This window comes from Caretta caretta, chromosome 8, assembly GCF_965140235.1.
Source record: "Caretta caretta isolate rCarCar2 chromosome 8, rCarCar1.hap1, whole genome shotgun sequence".
Lineage (NCBI taxonomy): Eukaryota > Metazoa > Chordata > Testudines > Cheloniidae > Caretta > Caretta caretta.
Genome location: NC_134213.1, coordinates 89,489,847 through 89,504,632, shown reverse-complemented (window position 1 = coordinate 89,504,632; position 14,786 = coordinate 89,489,847). Strand labels below are relative to the sequence as shown.

Below are 14,786 nucleotides of genomic sequence, written 5' to 3'. Positions count from 1 at the left end.
TAATTATTTCATTCCTCTTTAGGAAAAAGGAATTGCTTAATTCTTATGAAGATCAGTATAAAGCCATTCCATGGATTTCATCGGAAATAAGGTGTCTCATATCAACAGTCACTAATTCTCTTAACTATTTATACTTAATTTTATAGGGAACTTCTGTGGTTTCTTCAGTCCTCCCTCCAAAAATGATCCCTTACATATAGTATAGTTTCACATTTACATATAAATGACAAATACTGTATAAAAAAACAAGTTGATAAGTTACAGAAAAACAAAGTCATTCTGCATTCACATTTGAGTTATGATGAATAGGAAAAAAACCATTTTCTCTAGCAATACAGAAGCATATATGACAGAAAATGTTTACTGAACAACTAAAGGCTTGCAATTTGGAACAAGAGTCCTACCTTTTGCACATCTCCTGTGAAATAGGCAATGGCCAAGGTGGGAAGAATCATAAACAGTGCATTGTAATAAAGCAGACCATACTTTCCCAGCTCCTAGGAACAGGAAATAGTTGGGTATTTAGGTTGGCTCCACCAAACAGAGACATAAAACCTTATACATAAAGCTACACAAAACCAGGTCTCATCAGTGAAATGAATGTGGTATTCCTGCATAGTTAGAAGGGAAACATGGACATTTTAAATATTATGAAATAAATCTGTCTTGTGTATGATACTTTTAGAACAACTGGGCAAATTCTGTGCTTGGATGTTCTTTCAGAGACCCATAAAGGCATTGCTGAAATATTAACAACCATCAATATTTGGGTCTGAAAAACTCAGGGACACAGCCATGTTTCATTTCAGGTAGAGAAAGCAAATTGGTTTGGAATTCAGAGAGAAGACAAAAAGACAAGACAGAGAGGCCAGGTGTTCATCAGAATAAGCACAGTGCCTGGACACTCTCTAAGTAAATGACCTCCATGGGCCCACCAACCAACCACTGATGTAGACAGAGCCAAACTGCGTTGGACCCGAAGAAGAGCTCTGTGTAGTTCAAAACGCTGTCTCTCTCCCCAACAGAAGTTGGTCCAATAAAAGATATTACCTCGCCCATTTGTCTCTTTTGGACACCTAAAGCAGGAATCACGACTGAGCCTTCATTCTGTTTGAGTTTTCTGCATCATTATGGTTTGGCCCTGTTTACACCAGCAGCCAAAGCATTCAGTAATAATTTTCTGAGAGGAGGCAAGGTGCATTGTTGGGGGAGTTGTGTTTTGACATGCGGTATCTCATATACAGACCAACTCCCAATACAGACAGAAAGAGGAGTGTACCTCCAGCAGGCTTGATGGAAAACTATTTATCAGACTTGTAAAATTCTCCCTTACAGTTTATTAGGCAATACTTTTACTTAGTTTGACTTCCATACAGCAGGCTTGGAAACCTGGTTAATAGTTATCATTAATCAAATGGAAGTGTCTTCACTGTCAAACAGATTGCAGCTATGCCCTGGAGCACTTCAAGATTGCAGGATACGTTTATAATGCTAAAATGGTCTATGACAGCCCACAGAAGAACAGATACACCTATAGCATACCTAGCTCAAAATTTTGCCATTTTCCATAGCAGCAGACTGGTGACATAAGCCACCTTATACATACACAAGCTGCCTTATCCTATGCTCAAAATATGATTCTATGCTACACAAAAACATGTAACTTCACCACAGGAAACTAAAGGAGAAGAAGATTAAGAAAAGCATTTTAAGCACCAGACTCAACATTCACAATAAATATAATCAAGAAAATGCTTCATATCACAGGCAACAGATGCTCCAAAAATTATTTACAGTGGCTTGTACTTGTATCTTCCTGGCTAGATTAATAGAAATGGAGTTCACTAGCAATGTAAAGGTTTATCCTCCACCTTGTAATTAAAAGTTACACTTAGCCCTCACACGTTATGTTGTGAACATCTGATAAGCTCATTCTTGTACTTTCAGGGTAGCCTAAACAATCAGTTTCTCTTTCTCAGATGTTGAACTACTAGGAACTTAGCAATACTGCTGAGACCCTAACTGAATACAGCACATTTACGTTCAAAGGAGATGAACAGGGACTCCCAATTGCCCCAAAAGTACACTACAGATCATCCCTCAGACCCAGTGTTAAAAAACTACATAGTTGCAACAATAAGGACAGAAGTTCATGTCCAGGTCCGGCTGCAGAAAAAAGGGTAGAATAGGGTGACATATCAGCTCTCCCTGTCTTTGAAAGCAGTGGGAGGGAAGATGTTGTCAGTTCACTGTCTAATGAAGAACCAGGTTTTTAATTCTTTTAAACAACCCTGACTTTGCAGTTAAATAGCCAAATTATTATTTCACGCAGATACAAATAAATATAGCTCCAACAACAGTGAACTGGTTATGCTTACAGTTTGATAAAACTGGATTTACAGCTTATTTCAAAATACATGCAACTGTTTTATTTTCAAATACAGAAGCGTCAAGTTAAGATCCAGAAGAATATTGTTCAGGACAAACAAGAATAAGGAGCAACAAAAGTTCTACTTTAAATAATAGTGACAAGATGTGCTGAGTTCAGTGACAGAGCTCAATACTCGGGGAAATGAACAGCTCATCAAAGCACCATATTACGAACTGCAGAATACGCTCAAATTTTCAGTCTCCAACAATTAGCTTTCTATTCATTTACCCATAATGTTCAAATTTTTAAAAGTCGCAGCGTTGTAGGCTAGCTGTTACTTTGCAACACAATAATGTCATTCTTAAAGTGAAAATTGAAGTCAGCCTACCTTCGAATCCAGTTTTTGTTTTACATATGCACCATTTGCAGCTGTCAAGACATCGTTAATCAGGATAAAAATATATCCTTCTAGATCAAATGCCAAGTCAGAACTGGAGGGGGAAATTAAGATTTTAAATCGCTCAGAGTGTAACATTTATAAAACTCCTCCATGTTATATTTTGTCTGATAAGTTCCATGTAGAAAAGGCGTTTCCCCGTGAGCTTACCTGGCAGGCTAGCCTCTGTATTTGAGGCACTGAGCGAAGACTCAATATAATAAATGCTGCATTCAGTACTACTAATTGTACAAACTAAGGCCCTGATCCCATAAACGCCACAAATGCTTAACTTTACTAGCATGAGCAGTACCCCTGAAATCAGTGGAACTATTCCTGATAGTAAAGTCCAGCACATGCATAAGTGTTTGAGGATGGGAGCTTTAGTCTGGGACTGCAAGCCATTTTCTCTAGTTCTGGACTTTTTTTTTTTTTATAAATGAAAACATACAAATATTAGGCCATTAACTAGCCGTCTACTCTTCTCACAGGTGAACGAGTGAGTTTTTCCACTCACCTTCCCCTGACAATGAAATTCAATGTTTTGCATAACTTCAGCAACTTCCATTTAAAAGGATTATAAAATATTTTAAAATCAAGCTTTGACATGATGATTTAAGCCTTGTTTACACCAGAAAATTGTATCGCTTTCACTTTTTCAGTTATACTGATATAAAGGTGCTTGTACCAGTATACTTTATTTACCTAGTAGAAGGGGAATAAGTTATATTGGTAAAAGGCACCTTAATACCAATGACAGGTTTCAGAGTAGCAGCCGTGTTAGTCTGTATTCGCAAAAAGAAAAGGAGTACTTGTGGCACCTTAGAGACTAACCAATTTATTTGAGCATAAGCTTTCGTGAGCTACAGCTCACTTCATCGGATGCATCCGATGAAGTGAGCTGTAGCTCACGAAAGCTTATGCTCAAATTGGTTAGTCTCTAAGGTGCCATAAGTACTCCTTTTCTTTTTGCTTAATACCAATATAACTGCATCCACACCAGGGCTTTTACTGGTATAATTATAAGTAAAAATAATAAAAAACTTATTTTATAACTCATACCCCTAACCAAAACAGCAGAACTTCGAGTGCAGACCAGGCCTCACCCCCATTCTACCATTATCTACATGAAGGCCAGACAGTGGAAAAAAATGAAGGCTGAACAAGGACAAGTTATGCTTTTAAGTTTAGAATTTTCTAACTGGTCTATCTATCGCAGAGCATGCAGGCAGGATTTTGTCATTTAAGTGCTACCTTTAAATTATTATAGTTTATGAATTCTAATTAACTTTGTAAACTAACCAACATACTCTGTACAAGCCATTTAAAAAGACAAATAATATAAACTGTAAAAAGCTGTGTAATATAAAGTGGAAGGGATAAAAGCTTGAAGTCTTACCTAGCAGCTACAAATGCACCAATTATCATTGCAAACACTGTCATTTGAATGCCCCAAGAAAATTTCTTCCTGAAAAAAAGATACAAGAACCTTACTAACACGCATAAGCAGAGTTCAATTTTGACATTGCAGTGCTGTTTCTATTATTAAGGGGAAAACGTTTGCTCTGGTCACACTTCAGCTTCCTGGTGCGGAATCAACATATAAAGAGCAAAGATGAGAAATTCTGGAAGAGCAGAATACTTATGATTTTTTAATTAGGACTGATGGAGTGTAACACTTCAGTAAGTGCTATCTGAGCCAACTATAGTTAAAGACATCCATTTGTGAGCTATTATCACAGAAAAATGCCATAATGCTGTGGTGACTGGCCACTAACACTGACTAGCCTGTGAATAGGTGACATTCAAGGGAGGATGAGGGGGGAAAACATCAATAATACACAGAGTGACTGACCCACGTAAGATGTGGTGTAAGTCACTTTGGGATAGCCTCCTACCCAAAGGATTACAAGGTAGGAAGACTGACAAACCTACCTATACTCTCGGAGTTAATGATCTTGCCTACACTGCAGATGAACAGTGCTAGAATCCAACTACATCAAGACAATTAAGCTAGAGACTTGACCTCATCCAAGACTACCAAAACACAGTACATCCCCACTGTAGGGAATGAACTGTGTGTTAACCATCTGGCATATGGACATAATCTGCATGTAGAGTCAGCCTAGTGACAAATATGATAGAGATACAGTGTAGAAAGTACATTATTAATGTAAGAATCTTAACATTTTCCTCCCTTACCTTTGTAGTTAAATATATAAACTTAATGCATTAGATTTTTTTTCTTTGATAAAACCATGAGAGTGAAGGACCCATCTAAGATAAGATAATTCTCTAATAAAATAATGTATTATCTGTGCTCTCTCTCTTTCTTGCCCCCATGTTTCTAAAGCTCAATTTATGTCTAAATCTGACTGCACAAATCCTCTACATGCAAAGGCTTCCTAAAATGTTGCAAGCACTTTAACAATCTTAAAAATGATATGAACATAAGATTGATAGCTTTGGAAATAACTCACTTGAGTAAAATTCCTTCAGCAAACATTGTAAACAGAATAGAAAACCTTCTCAGAACTGTGAACATGGGCAAGCTGCAAAAGAAAAAAATAAAATTAAACACGAAAAAAATTATAAAACTCCACAGACGTGTTACATGTTACACCCCAAGCTCATCCCCACAACGATACTTTGAATCAACGCCAAGTTACTTTATAGGAACTAAGATAAAGATTAAAATCAGAGCTATACAAAACCACCACATCAGAAAGGATTCCATGGCATCCCTCCTGGAAATCACTAATTTGATAGCCAAAAGATACTACTTAGACCTGTCAAGGAATATTCACAGGAGAAAGTCTCCATCTCCTACCAGCTGGATATAGTGCATGTTACTTCCAGAGGTTAAAAATAATTTGATTTTGAGGGCTATTTTCAATCTCAAATCTATGAAATCCAGAGTAACAAATGAAGGTTGATTATATTTATTACTAAATGTATCTATTTATCTTAAGGCTTCACACAGTTCGATGTAAAAAAATCAAGCTGTATTATAGTGAAAAAAATGTTCCATGAACAGATGTGTAGCTGATTATGGGGTTCTTTCCCACTTTCCCCCAAAATAACGTCTCTTCAAAACAGCTAAGTCATACTATTTTCTCCATGCCCCCACCCCTCCTTGCCCCTCGCTTCAGCAGATCCAAAGCCAGGCATCTTTTAGTACAGTTTCTCCCCACTCCTTTCCTTCCGCCTCCCCAGATGCTGTTTAAGCGTAAAAACAGAGACTCCTCTAAGATCATAGGAATAAGCTTCGTTGGAGACGCTGATAGATCACTAAATACCAGTCAGGAGAATGTCATCTAGTGATTTATGGACCTTTAAAAAAAACTTGCACATTCCAAGGCCAGGAAAGAGACCTTTATTACTAGTTGCCAAATAATAGTTATAACCCTCATTCCCCTACATTGCCACAAATCAAGCCCATGGGCATATTAAAGATCAGTTTCACCTTTATGTATAATCGTAACACATTATAACCTCACTAAATAATAAAAGTTATCCATACTTCAGTTTCTTTGTGCTGAACAGTCCTGTGATTTGGTTCCCAAAATAGAGAAGAGGTAGTGGAAACGTCTAGAAAATTATAAGAGGGACAACACTCAATAAAAAATTAGACAGCTAGAGAACTACCCATTCAAATAGTAACATGGTTACATGATCAGAGTTCTTCCATCCTGAAATGGTTAGTTCTCACACGCACATTCAGACCTCAGATAATATAATAAATAGGGCTATCAAGTGATTAAAAAAATTAATCATGATTAATCGCACAGTTAAAGAATAGAATACCATTTATTTAAATATTTTTGGATGTTTTCTACATTTTCAAATTTATTTATTTCAGTTACAACACAGAATACAAAGTGTACAGTGCTCATTATTTTTTATTACAAATATTTGCACTGTAAAAAACAAAAGAAATAGTATTTCAATTCACCTAATATACGTATTGTAGTGCAATCGCTATCATGAAAGTTGATCTTACAAATGTAGAATTACGTACAAAAAAAACTGCATTCAAAAACAAAACAATGTAAAACTTTAGAACCTACAGGTCCACTCAGTCCTACTTCAGCCAATCGCTCAGACAAACAAGTTTGGTTACAATTTGCAGGAGATAATGCTGGCAACGTCTTGTTTACAATGTCACCTGAAAGTGAGAACAGGCGTTCGCGTGGCACTGTTACAGCTGGCATTGTAAGATATTTATGTGCCAGATGTGCTAAAGATTCATATGTCCCTTCACGCTTCAACCACCATTCCAGAAGACATGCGTTCATGCTGATAACGGGTTCTGCTTGATAACGATCCAAAGCAGAGTGGACTGACGCATGTTCATTTTCATCATCTGAATGAGATGCCACCAGCAGAAGGTTGATTTTCTTTTTTGGTGGTTCGGGTTCTGTAGTTTCCGCATCGGAGCGTTGCTTTTTAAGACATCTGAAAGCATTTTCCACACCTCGTCTCGCTCAGATTTTGAAAGGCACTTCAGATTCTTAAACCTTGGGTCGAGTGCTGTATTTATCCTTAGAAATCTCACATTGGTACCTTCTTTGCATTTTGTCAAATCTGCTGTGAAAGCATTCTTAAAACGAACATGTGCTGGATCAACATCCGAGACTACTATAACGTGAAATATATGGCAGAATGTGGTAAAAAAGAACAGGAGACATACAATTCTCCCCCAAGGAGTTCAGCCACAAATTTTATTAACACATTATTTTTTTAACAAGTATCAGCAGCATGGAAGCATGTCCTCTGGAATGGTGGCTGAAGCATGAAAGGGCATATGAATGTTTAGCATATCTGGCACATAAAAACCTTGCAATGCCTGTTCTCACCTTCAGGTGACACTGTAAATAAGAAGCAGTCAGCAGTAGCTCCCGTAAATGTAAACAAACTTGTTTGTCTAAGCAATTGGGTGACCAAGAAGTAGGACTGAGTGACTTGTAGGCTCTAAAGTTTTACACAGTTTTGTTTTTGAGTGGTTATGTAACAAAACAAAAATCTACAATTGTAAGTTACACTTTCACAATAAAGAGATTGCACTACAGTACTTGTATGAGGTGAACTGAAAAATACTATTTATTTTGTTTATCATTTTTACAGTGCAAATATTTGTAATCAGAAATAATAATATAAAGTGAGCACTGTATACTTTGTATTCCATGTTTTAATAGAAATCAATGTATTTGAAAACGTAGAAAAACATCCCAAAATATTTAATAAATTTCAATTGGTATTCTATTGTTTAACATTGCGATTAATTGTGATTAAGTTTTTTAATCACAGTTAATTTTTTTGAGTTAATTGCATGAGTTAACTGCCATTAATCGACAGCCCTAACAATAAAGCACTGATTCTATAACAACAGCTTTCACTTACAGAGTGGTAGCCTGGTTAGTCTATATCAGCAAATAAACCTGAGTACTTGTGGCACCTTAGCGACTAACAAATTTATTTGGGCATAAGCTTTCGTGGGCTAGAACCCACTTCATCGAAAGCTTATGCCCAAATAAATTTGTTAGTCTCTAAGGTGCCACAAGTACTCCTCGGTTTTTTAGCTTTCAGTTAGGGAACCATCTCAGTATGGTGACAAGCAAAAACATTTGTTCAGCCTACTTTAAAATATGAGTTACAACACACACTTCTGAAAAATGCATTCATCTTAAGCAATAGTTTGCGAAACAAAAATGATTAGGGGTCTGGAACATATGAGTTATGAGGAGAGGCTGAGGGAGCTGGGATTGTTTAGCCTGCAGAAGAGAAGAATGAGGGGGGATTTGATAGCTGTTTTCAACTACCTGAAAGGGGGTTCCAAAGAGGATGGCTCTAGACTGTTCTCAATGGTATCAGATGACAGAACGAGGAGTAATGGTCTCAAGTTACAGTGGGGGAGGTTTAGATTGGATATTAGGAAAAACTTTTTCACTATGAGGGTGGTGAAACACTGGAATGCGTTACCTAGGGAGGTGGTAGAATCTCCTTCCTTAGAGGTTTTTAAGGTCAGGCTTGACAAAGCCCTGGCTGGGATGATTTAACTGGGAATTGGTCCTGCTTTGAGCAGGGGGTTGGACTAGATGACCTTCTGGGGTCCCTTCCAACCCTTATATTCTATGATTCTATGAAACATTAACAGAACATCTTTGGTTGCATATAGATACTGTCTTTAAAATTAAAGGCAACAAAAACTTGGAAAAAATACATACATGAGAATACAAAAATAAATACAACAACTGCCTTACATAGCAGAATTCTGTGCTGGATTGCATAATGTAATAAGGCAGAAACCATGTTATATTTGATGAATAACGTATTTTAAAATGGTATATTTTTAAATAAAAGGCATTATTTCTTTCAAGTCTAGCTGACAGCACTAGCTGTTACTGAACTTCTTAAAGAATATGCACATTTTAAAGTGTTTATACCTTAAAAGGAAAGAAAGAACTGTATTTTACATTAGACACTATGCAGGGAAATCATTTTACCTTTCGAGGTATACTTCTATCAAAGTCTGGAAACTTCACCACCCTGAGTGCCTTTCCCACCCAAAGCACAGTCACCGTGGCCAGCATCTGTAAGAGGAGCACAAAACACTCACTGTTCCACCCCGACAACCCCTCCCATGCACTACTAGAAACATGCAATATTCAGGAAACCAACTAACCTGGCCTAGTCCAACACATAGTGAGGAGGGAAATCTATAGTTAAAAAAAAAAAAATTAAATAAAAATACAAGTCAGCAAAGTCAACCTTGTACTTTCAGTCAATCACATTCTAGAGAGAGAAACACCACATGGAAATACAATCTGCCCCCCCTTCAAAATTTGCTCTTTAACTAAGTCTTAATGTTAGGCCTTTAATATTTGCCTTAAAGCATTCCCTGGCCAAAGCTTAAAAAAGCTGGCTGTACCGCTTGAGCTAACGGCACACAGCACCCACGACCCCACAGCTTTGGGATGCTAGTAGCTTGTTCTCCCGGGGCTCACAGTCTTAGGGACTCTGAACAATTCCTTTCAGGCAGGGAACCCGCGCGCCAGCCTGCTCCACGCCAGGGGAGCCCCCCAGCGATTAGCTAGCCAGCTCATCCAAACCATACAACACCCTGATGCAGCAAGTGCCAAGCAAGCGCATACCTCAGCTGGGGGCCAGGGTCAAAACAGTGGCCCCAAACACCCCCACCCCAGCGCCGGCAGCCCGGGAAGGCGGCGGGGGGGCGCCCCACGGGGCTATCCCTGGGGTTCCAGCTAAGCCCCCCTGCCCCGCTCGGTGCTGGGACCCAGCAGCTCCCCCCCGTGCGGAGCATCCCCCGCCCCGGGCCCGGCGGCCAGGGGGCCAAGCGCTGCTCCGGGCCCCGCCGCACGAGTTAACGTGCAGCCAGCCCCCGCCCCCTCCGACCCCGCGGCGCCGAACTCTGCCCGGAGCGCGGCTCGGGGCGGCCCGGCTCACCCGTAGCTGGTGAGGACGCTCTTGTTCACCACCACGATGAGGAAGGAGCTGAACCCGTAGAGAGCCGCCGCCAGCAGCTTGAGGCAGACGCTGAGGCTCGGGGCCGCCATGCCCGGCTCCTCATCTCCGCCAGCGGGGGCTTCTCGCGGCGCCCCGGCTGCCTGGCGTCTGCGCGCGGCGGCCGACATGGCTGCAGGGGCGCGGCAGACGGGCGGGGGGCGGTGCCGGGCCCAAGGGGGCGGGGAGCCCCGCTAGGGCTGCGGGCGTGGGGGGGTTAGCGCAGGGGCGGGGGCTGCGCGAGGCTCGGCCGGGGCGGGGGGGGGGCGGCAGAGCGGGCGCGCGCGCGGTGCCGCCCCAGGCCAGGGGCTGCGGGTCACGCGCTGCCTGCGGGTCGCTGGGGTGGGGGCCGATCATAGCGGATCCGTGACCGGCGCCGGCGCTGCCGGCGGAGGCGGGAGTTGGCATCCTCGGGCCGCTGTATTTTGGGACTCGCCCAGTCCAGCCCTTGCGCTGAGGCAGGACCAAGTCAGCCTAGAATCATCTCCCCCGTGTCCAACCTGTTGGTACCAACCTTCAATGATCTTGCGTCCACAAATTCCCTTGCAAGCGTCTTCCAGAGGCTGGTTCCCCTCCCCCGGTTTGATCTACCTCTCCCTGGCTGCAGATTAAGCTCAGTAATTTTTGGGCTTCAGTGGTTTGGGAGGACCATTGATCAAATGGCTCCGGTAAAGAGGACTGTGAAGACTGGTAGTGGGTTCTGACTCACTCTTCTTTTCCCAAGATGAAACAGTTTTTGTTAACTTTTCCTCATAGGTCAGGTTTTCTAAACCTTGTATCATTTTTGTTGCTCTCCTCTGGACTCTTTCCCATTTGTCCACATCTTTCCTAAAGTGGGGTGCAAAGAACTGGACCCAGTATTCCAGCTGAGGCCTCATCTGAGCCGTGTAGAGCAAGATGGTTACCTTCTCTGCCTTACACAGGACATACCTCTGTTAACACATCCCACAATTATATTAGCCGGATGATACTAAACTGGGAGGAGTGGTAGATACGCTGGAGGGCAGGGATAGGATACAGAGGGACCTAGACAAATTGGAGGATTGGGCCAAAAGAAATCTGATGAGGTTCAATAAGGATAAGTGCAGGGTCCTGCACTTAGGACGGAAGAACCCAATGCACAGCTACAGACTAGGGACCGAATGGCTAGGCAGCAGTTCTGCGGAAAAGGACCTAGGGATGACAGTGGATGAGAAGCTGGATATGAGTCAGCAGTGTGCCCTTGTTGCCAAGAAGGCCAATGGCATTTTAGGATGTATAAGTAGGGGCATAGCGAGCAGATCGAGGTACGTGATCGTCCCCCTCTATTCAACATTGGTGAGGCCTCATCTGGAGTACTGTGTCCAGTTTTGGGCCCCACACAACAAGGAGGATGTGGATAAATTGGAAAGAGTCCAGCGAAGGGCAACAAAAATGATTAGGGGTCTGGAACACATGACTTATGAGGAGAGGCTGAGGGAACTGGGATTGTTTAGTCTGCAGAAGAGAAGAATGAGGGGGGATTTGATAGCTGCTTTCAACTACCTGAAAGGTGGTTCCAGAGAGGATGGTTCTAGACTATTCTCAGTGGTGGAAGAGGACAGGACAAGGAGTAATGGTCTCAAGTTGCAGTGGGGGAGGTTTAGGTTGGATATTAGGAAAAACTTTTTCACTAGGAGGGTGGTGAAACACTGGAGTGCGTTGCCTAGGGAGGTGGTGGAATCTCCTTCCTTAGAAGTTTTTAAGGTCAGGCTTGACAAAGCCCTGGCTGGGATGATTTAATTGGGGATTGGTCCTGCTTTTGAGCAGGGCGTTGGACTAGATGACCTCCTGAGGTCCCTTCCAACCCTGATATTCTATGATTCTATGATAGCCTTTTTTGTAGCTGCCTTACATTGTTGACTCATTCAATTTGTGCTCCTCTGTAACCACCAGATTCTTTTCAGCAGTACTAACGCCTACCCTGTGATTCCCCATTTTGTAGTTGTGCATTTCATTTTTCCTTCTTAAGTGAAGTACTTATGGTGATGGTTTGCCTCCCCCTTAGGAGGATGTGCTGAGATGCCACTGAGCCTGTCTGTTATGCCAGCCTGGTACCCTTTTTACCTGTCTTGCTGAGCCAAGCAATTCTATTAAGCCTCCTCAAGTACACACACGGAGGCAGGGCCATGCCAAAGTGCAGAACGAAACAGACACAGATCAGTTCTGTGAAGGCTCAGCTTAAGGGACTTGCCCCCAGCACTCAGGTGTCTGCCTCCTTTGGGATGCAGACCCAAAGATATATTATGAAATCTGCCTCCTCCCTCAATGTGGAGGAAGGTATGCACAACCTTTTATTTCCCCCCATCCGCCAGTTATAAATTGCACAAACTGGGTTATATTATAAACAAGACATTAGTTTATTAATTACAAAAGGTGAATTTTAAGTGAATATAAGAGGTAACAGACAGAACAAAGCAGAATACTGAGCAAATAAAATGAAATACGCAAGATAAGCTCAATATACTTAAGACACAGGTTACAAAACATAATTTCTCACCCTAGGTATTGTCACAGGTAGATTACAGAAAGTCTTGAAAGGAAGCTGCACTGGCCTGCACCTGGAGATTTCAGGTATTTCCACTCACAGACTGGACACGCTCCCAGCCTGGGTTCAACCTTTCTCCCCTCAGTTCAGTTCTTGCTTCCACGTGTTTTTCAGTGTCTCTTTGGGTGAGGAGGCAGAGGAGAACCTCGCTGATGTCACTCCCCTGCCTTATATAGCTCTTGTGTATGGCGGGAACCCTTTGTCTCCCAGTGGAAGAACACTGGCATTCCAAGGGGTGGGTCCAGTATCAGGTGACTCAGACCCATGTCTCTGCAGGGCTGTGGCAGCCATTACTTGTAGGCTGTCTGGAGCATCCACAGGAAGACTCAGCTCTTTCACAGTCCACTGTCTCTCCTAATAGCCCATTAGCCCTGTGTGCCTTTTCCATTGTTGTACCTGAAGGGCTGGTTGGGGGTGACACCCAAAGTAACACATTTGAAATACAGATACATAATTAATATTCCTATCTTAAGATACAGAAATGATACAGGCATACAAATTGGATAATCACATTCAGTAAATCATAGCCTTTCCAATGATATCTTACATGAGCCATCTTGCATAAAGCATATCTCAGTTATGTCATATTCATATCATAAGCATATTTTCATAAAGAATATGGAGTGAAATGTCACACTTATGTTCACTGAATTTCATCTTGTTGAATACAGACCAATTCTCCAATTTGTCAATATCATTTTAAATTCTAATCACGTCTAACACAGTGCTGGCAACCCCTCCCAGCTTGGTGTCGTCTGCAAATTTTATAAGCATTTTCTCTCCTCCACTACTATCCAAGTCATTAATGAAAATATTTTGAATAGTACCAGACCCAGGACTGATGTCTGTGGGACCCCACTAGATAAGCCCTCCCGTTTTGACAGCAAACCATTGATAAGTACTCTTTGAGTAGTGTGTTTCAGCAGTTGTGCACTAACCTTATAGTAAATTCATCTAGACCATATTTCCCTAGTTATAAGAATGTCATGGTGGACTGTCAAAAGCCTTATTAAAACTGAGATATATCACATCTACTGCTTTTCCCTATCCACTAGGCCACTAACCCTGACAAGGAAATTAGATTGGTTTGTCATGATTTGTTCTTGACAAATCTTTACTGGCTATTTTCTATAATGCTATGTCCTGTGGGTATTTACAAATTGATTGTTTAATAATTTGTTCCAGTATCTTTCTATGTATCAAAGTTAGTCTGACTAGTCTATAATTCCAATGGTCCTCTTTAGTCCTCTTTTTAAGTACTATAAGTACTATATTTGCCTTCTGCAGTCCTCTGGGACCTCACCCGTCCTCTGTGAGTTCTCAAATATAATCACTAATGGTTCTGAGATTACTTCAACTAGTTCTTAAGCATCCTAGTTTAAAGTTAATCAGGCTCTGCTGCCTTGAATACATCTGAGTTATCTAAATATTCTTTAACCTCTTCTTTCTCTATTTTGCCTTGCATTCCTTCCCCCTAATTGTTAATATCAATTATGTTAAGCATCTGGTCATCATTAACCTTTTTAATGAAGACTGAAGCAAAATAGAAGACAATCTCGGGGGGTGGAGGAGGAAGGCGTGCAGGACAGCTGGCAGTTTCTCAAGGAGACAATATTAAAGGCACAACTGAAAACTATTCCGAAGCGAAGGAAAAATAGGGAGGAAAGTAAGAGGCCAATATGGCTCCATCAGGAGCTCTTTAATGACCTGGAAATCAAAAAGGAATCCTATAAAAAGTAGAAACATGGACAAATTACTAATGAGGAGTACAGAACAACACAAGAACGTAGGGACAAAACCAATGCACTAAATAAGTTACACCTAGCAAGGGACATAAAAAGGAATAGGAAGAGGTTCTTTAAATACATTAGGAGCACCAGAAAGACAAT

The 14,786-nt window shown here is 41.3% G+C and overlaps 1 protein-coding gene across 1 annotated transcript in view; it reads right to left on the bottom strand.

Annotated features, from left to right (window-relative positions):
• Nucleotides 1-10,474, bottom strand: part of SLC35D1 (solute carrier family 35 member D1) — a 32,505-nt gene extending 22,031 nt beyond the window's left edge. The window contains exons 1-8 of the mRNA XM_048861029.2: nucleotides 10,275-10,474; nucleotides 9,493-9,526; nucleotides 9,314-9,400; nucleotides 6,331-6,398; nucleotides 5,288-5,359; nucleotides 4,207-4,275; nucleotides 2,760-2,862; nucleotides 405-497 (exon numbers count right to left, since the gene is read on the bottom strand). Of these exons, the coding sequence (XP_048716986.1) occupies nucleotides 405-497; nucleotides 2,760-2,862; nucleotides 4,207-4,275; nucleotides 5,288-5,359; nucleotides 6,331-6,398; nucleotides 9,314-9,400; nucleotides 9,493-9,526; nucleotides 10,275-10,462 (714 nt within the window). The 5' untranslated portion in view covers nucleotides 10,463-10,474. The remainder of the gene's footprint in view (nucleotides 1-404; nucleotides 498-2,759; nucleotides 2,863-4,206; nucleotides 4,276-5,287; nucleotides 5,360-6,330; nucleotides 6,399-9,313; nucleotides 9,401-9,492; nucleotides 9,527-10,274) is intronic.
• Nucleotides 10,475-14,786: the final 4,312 nt, after the last annotated feature.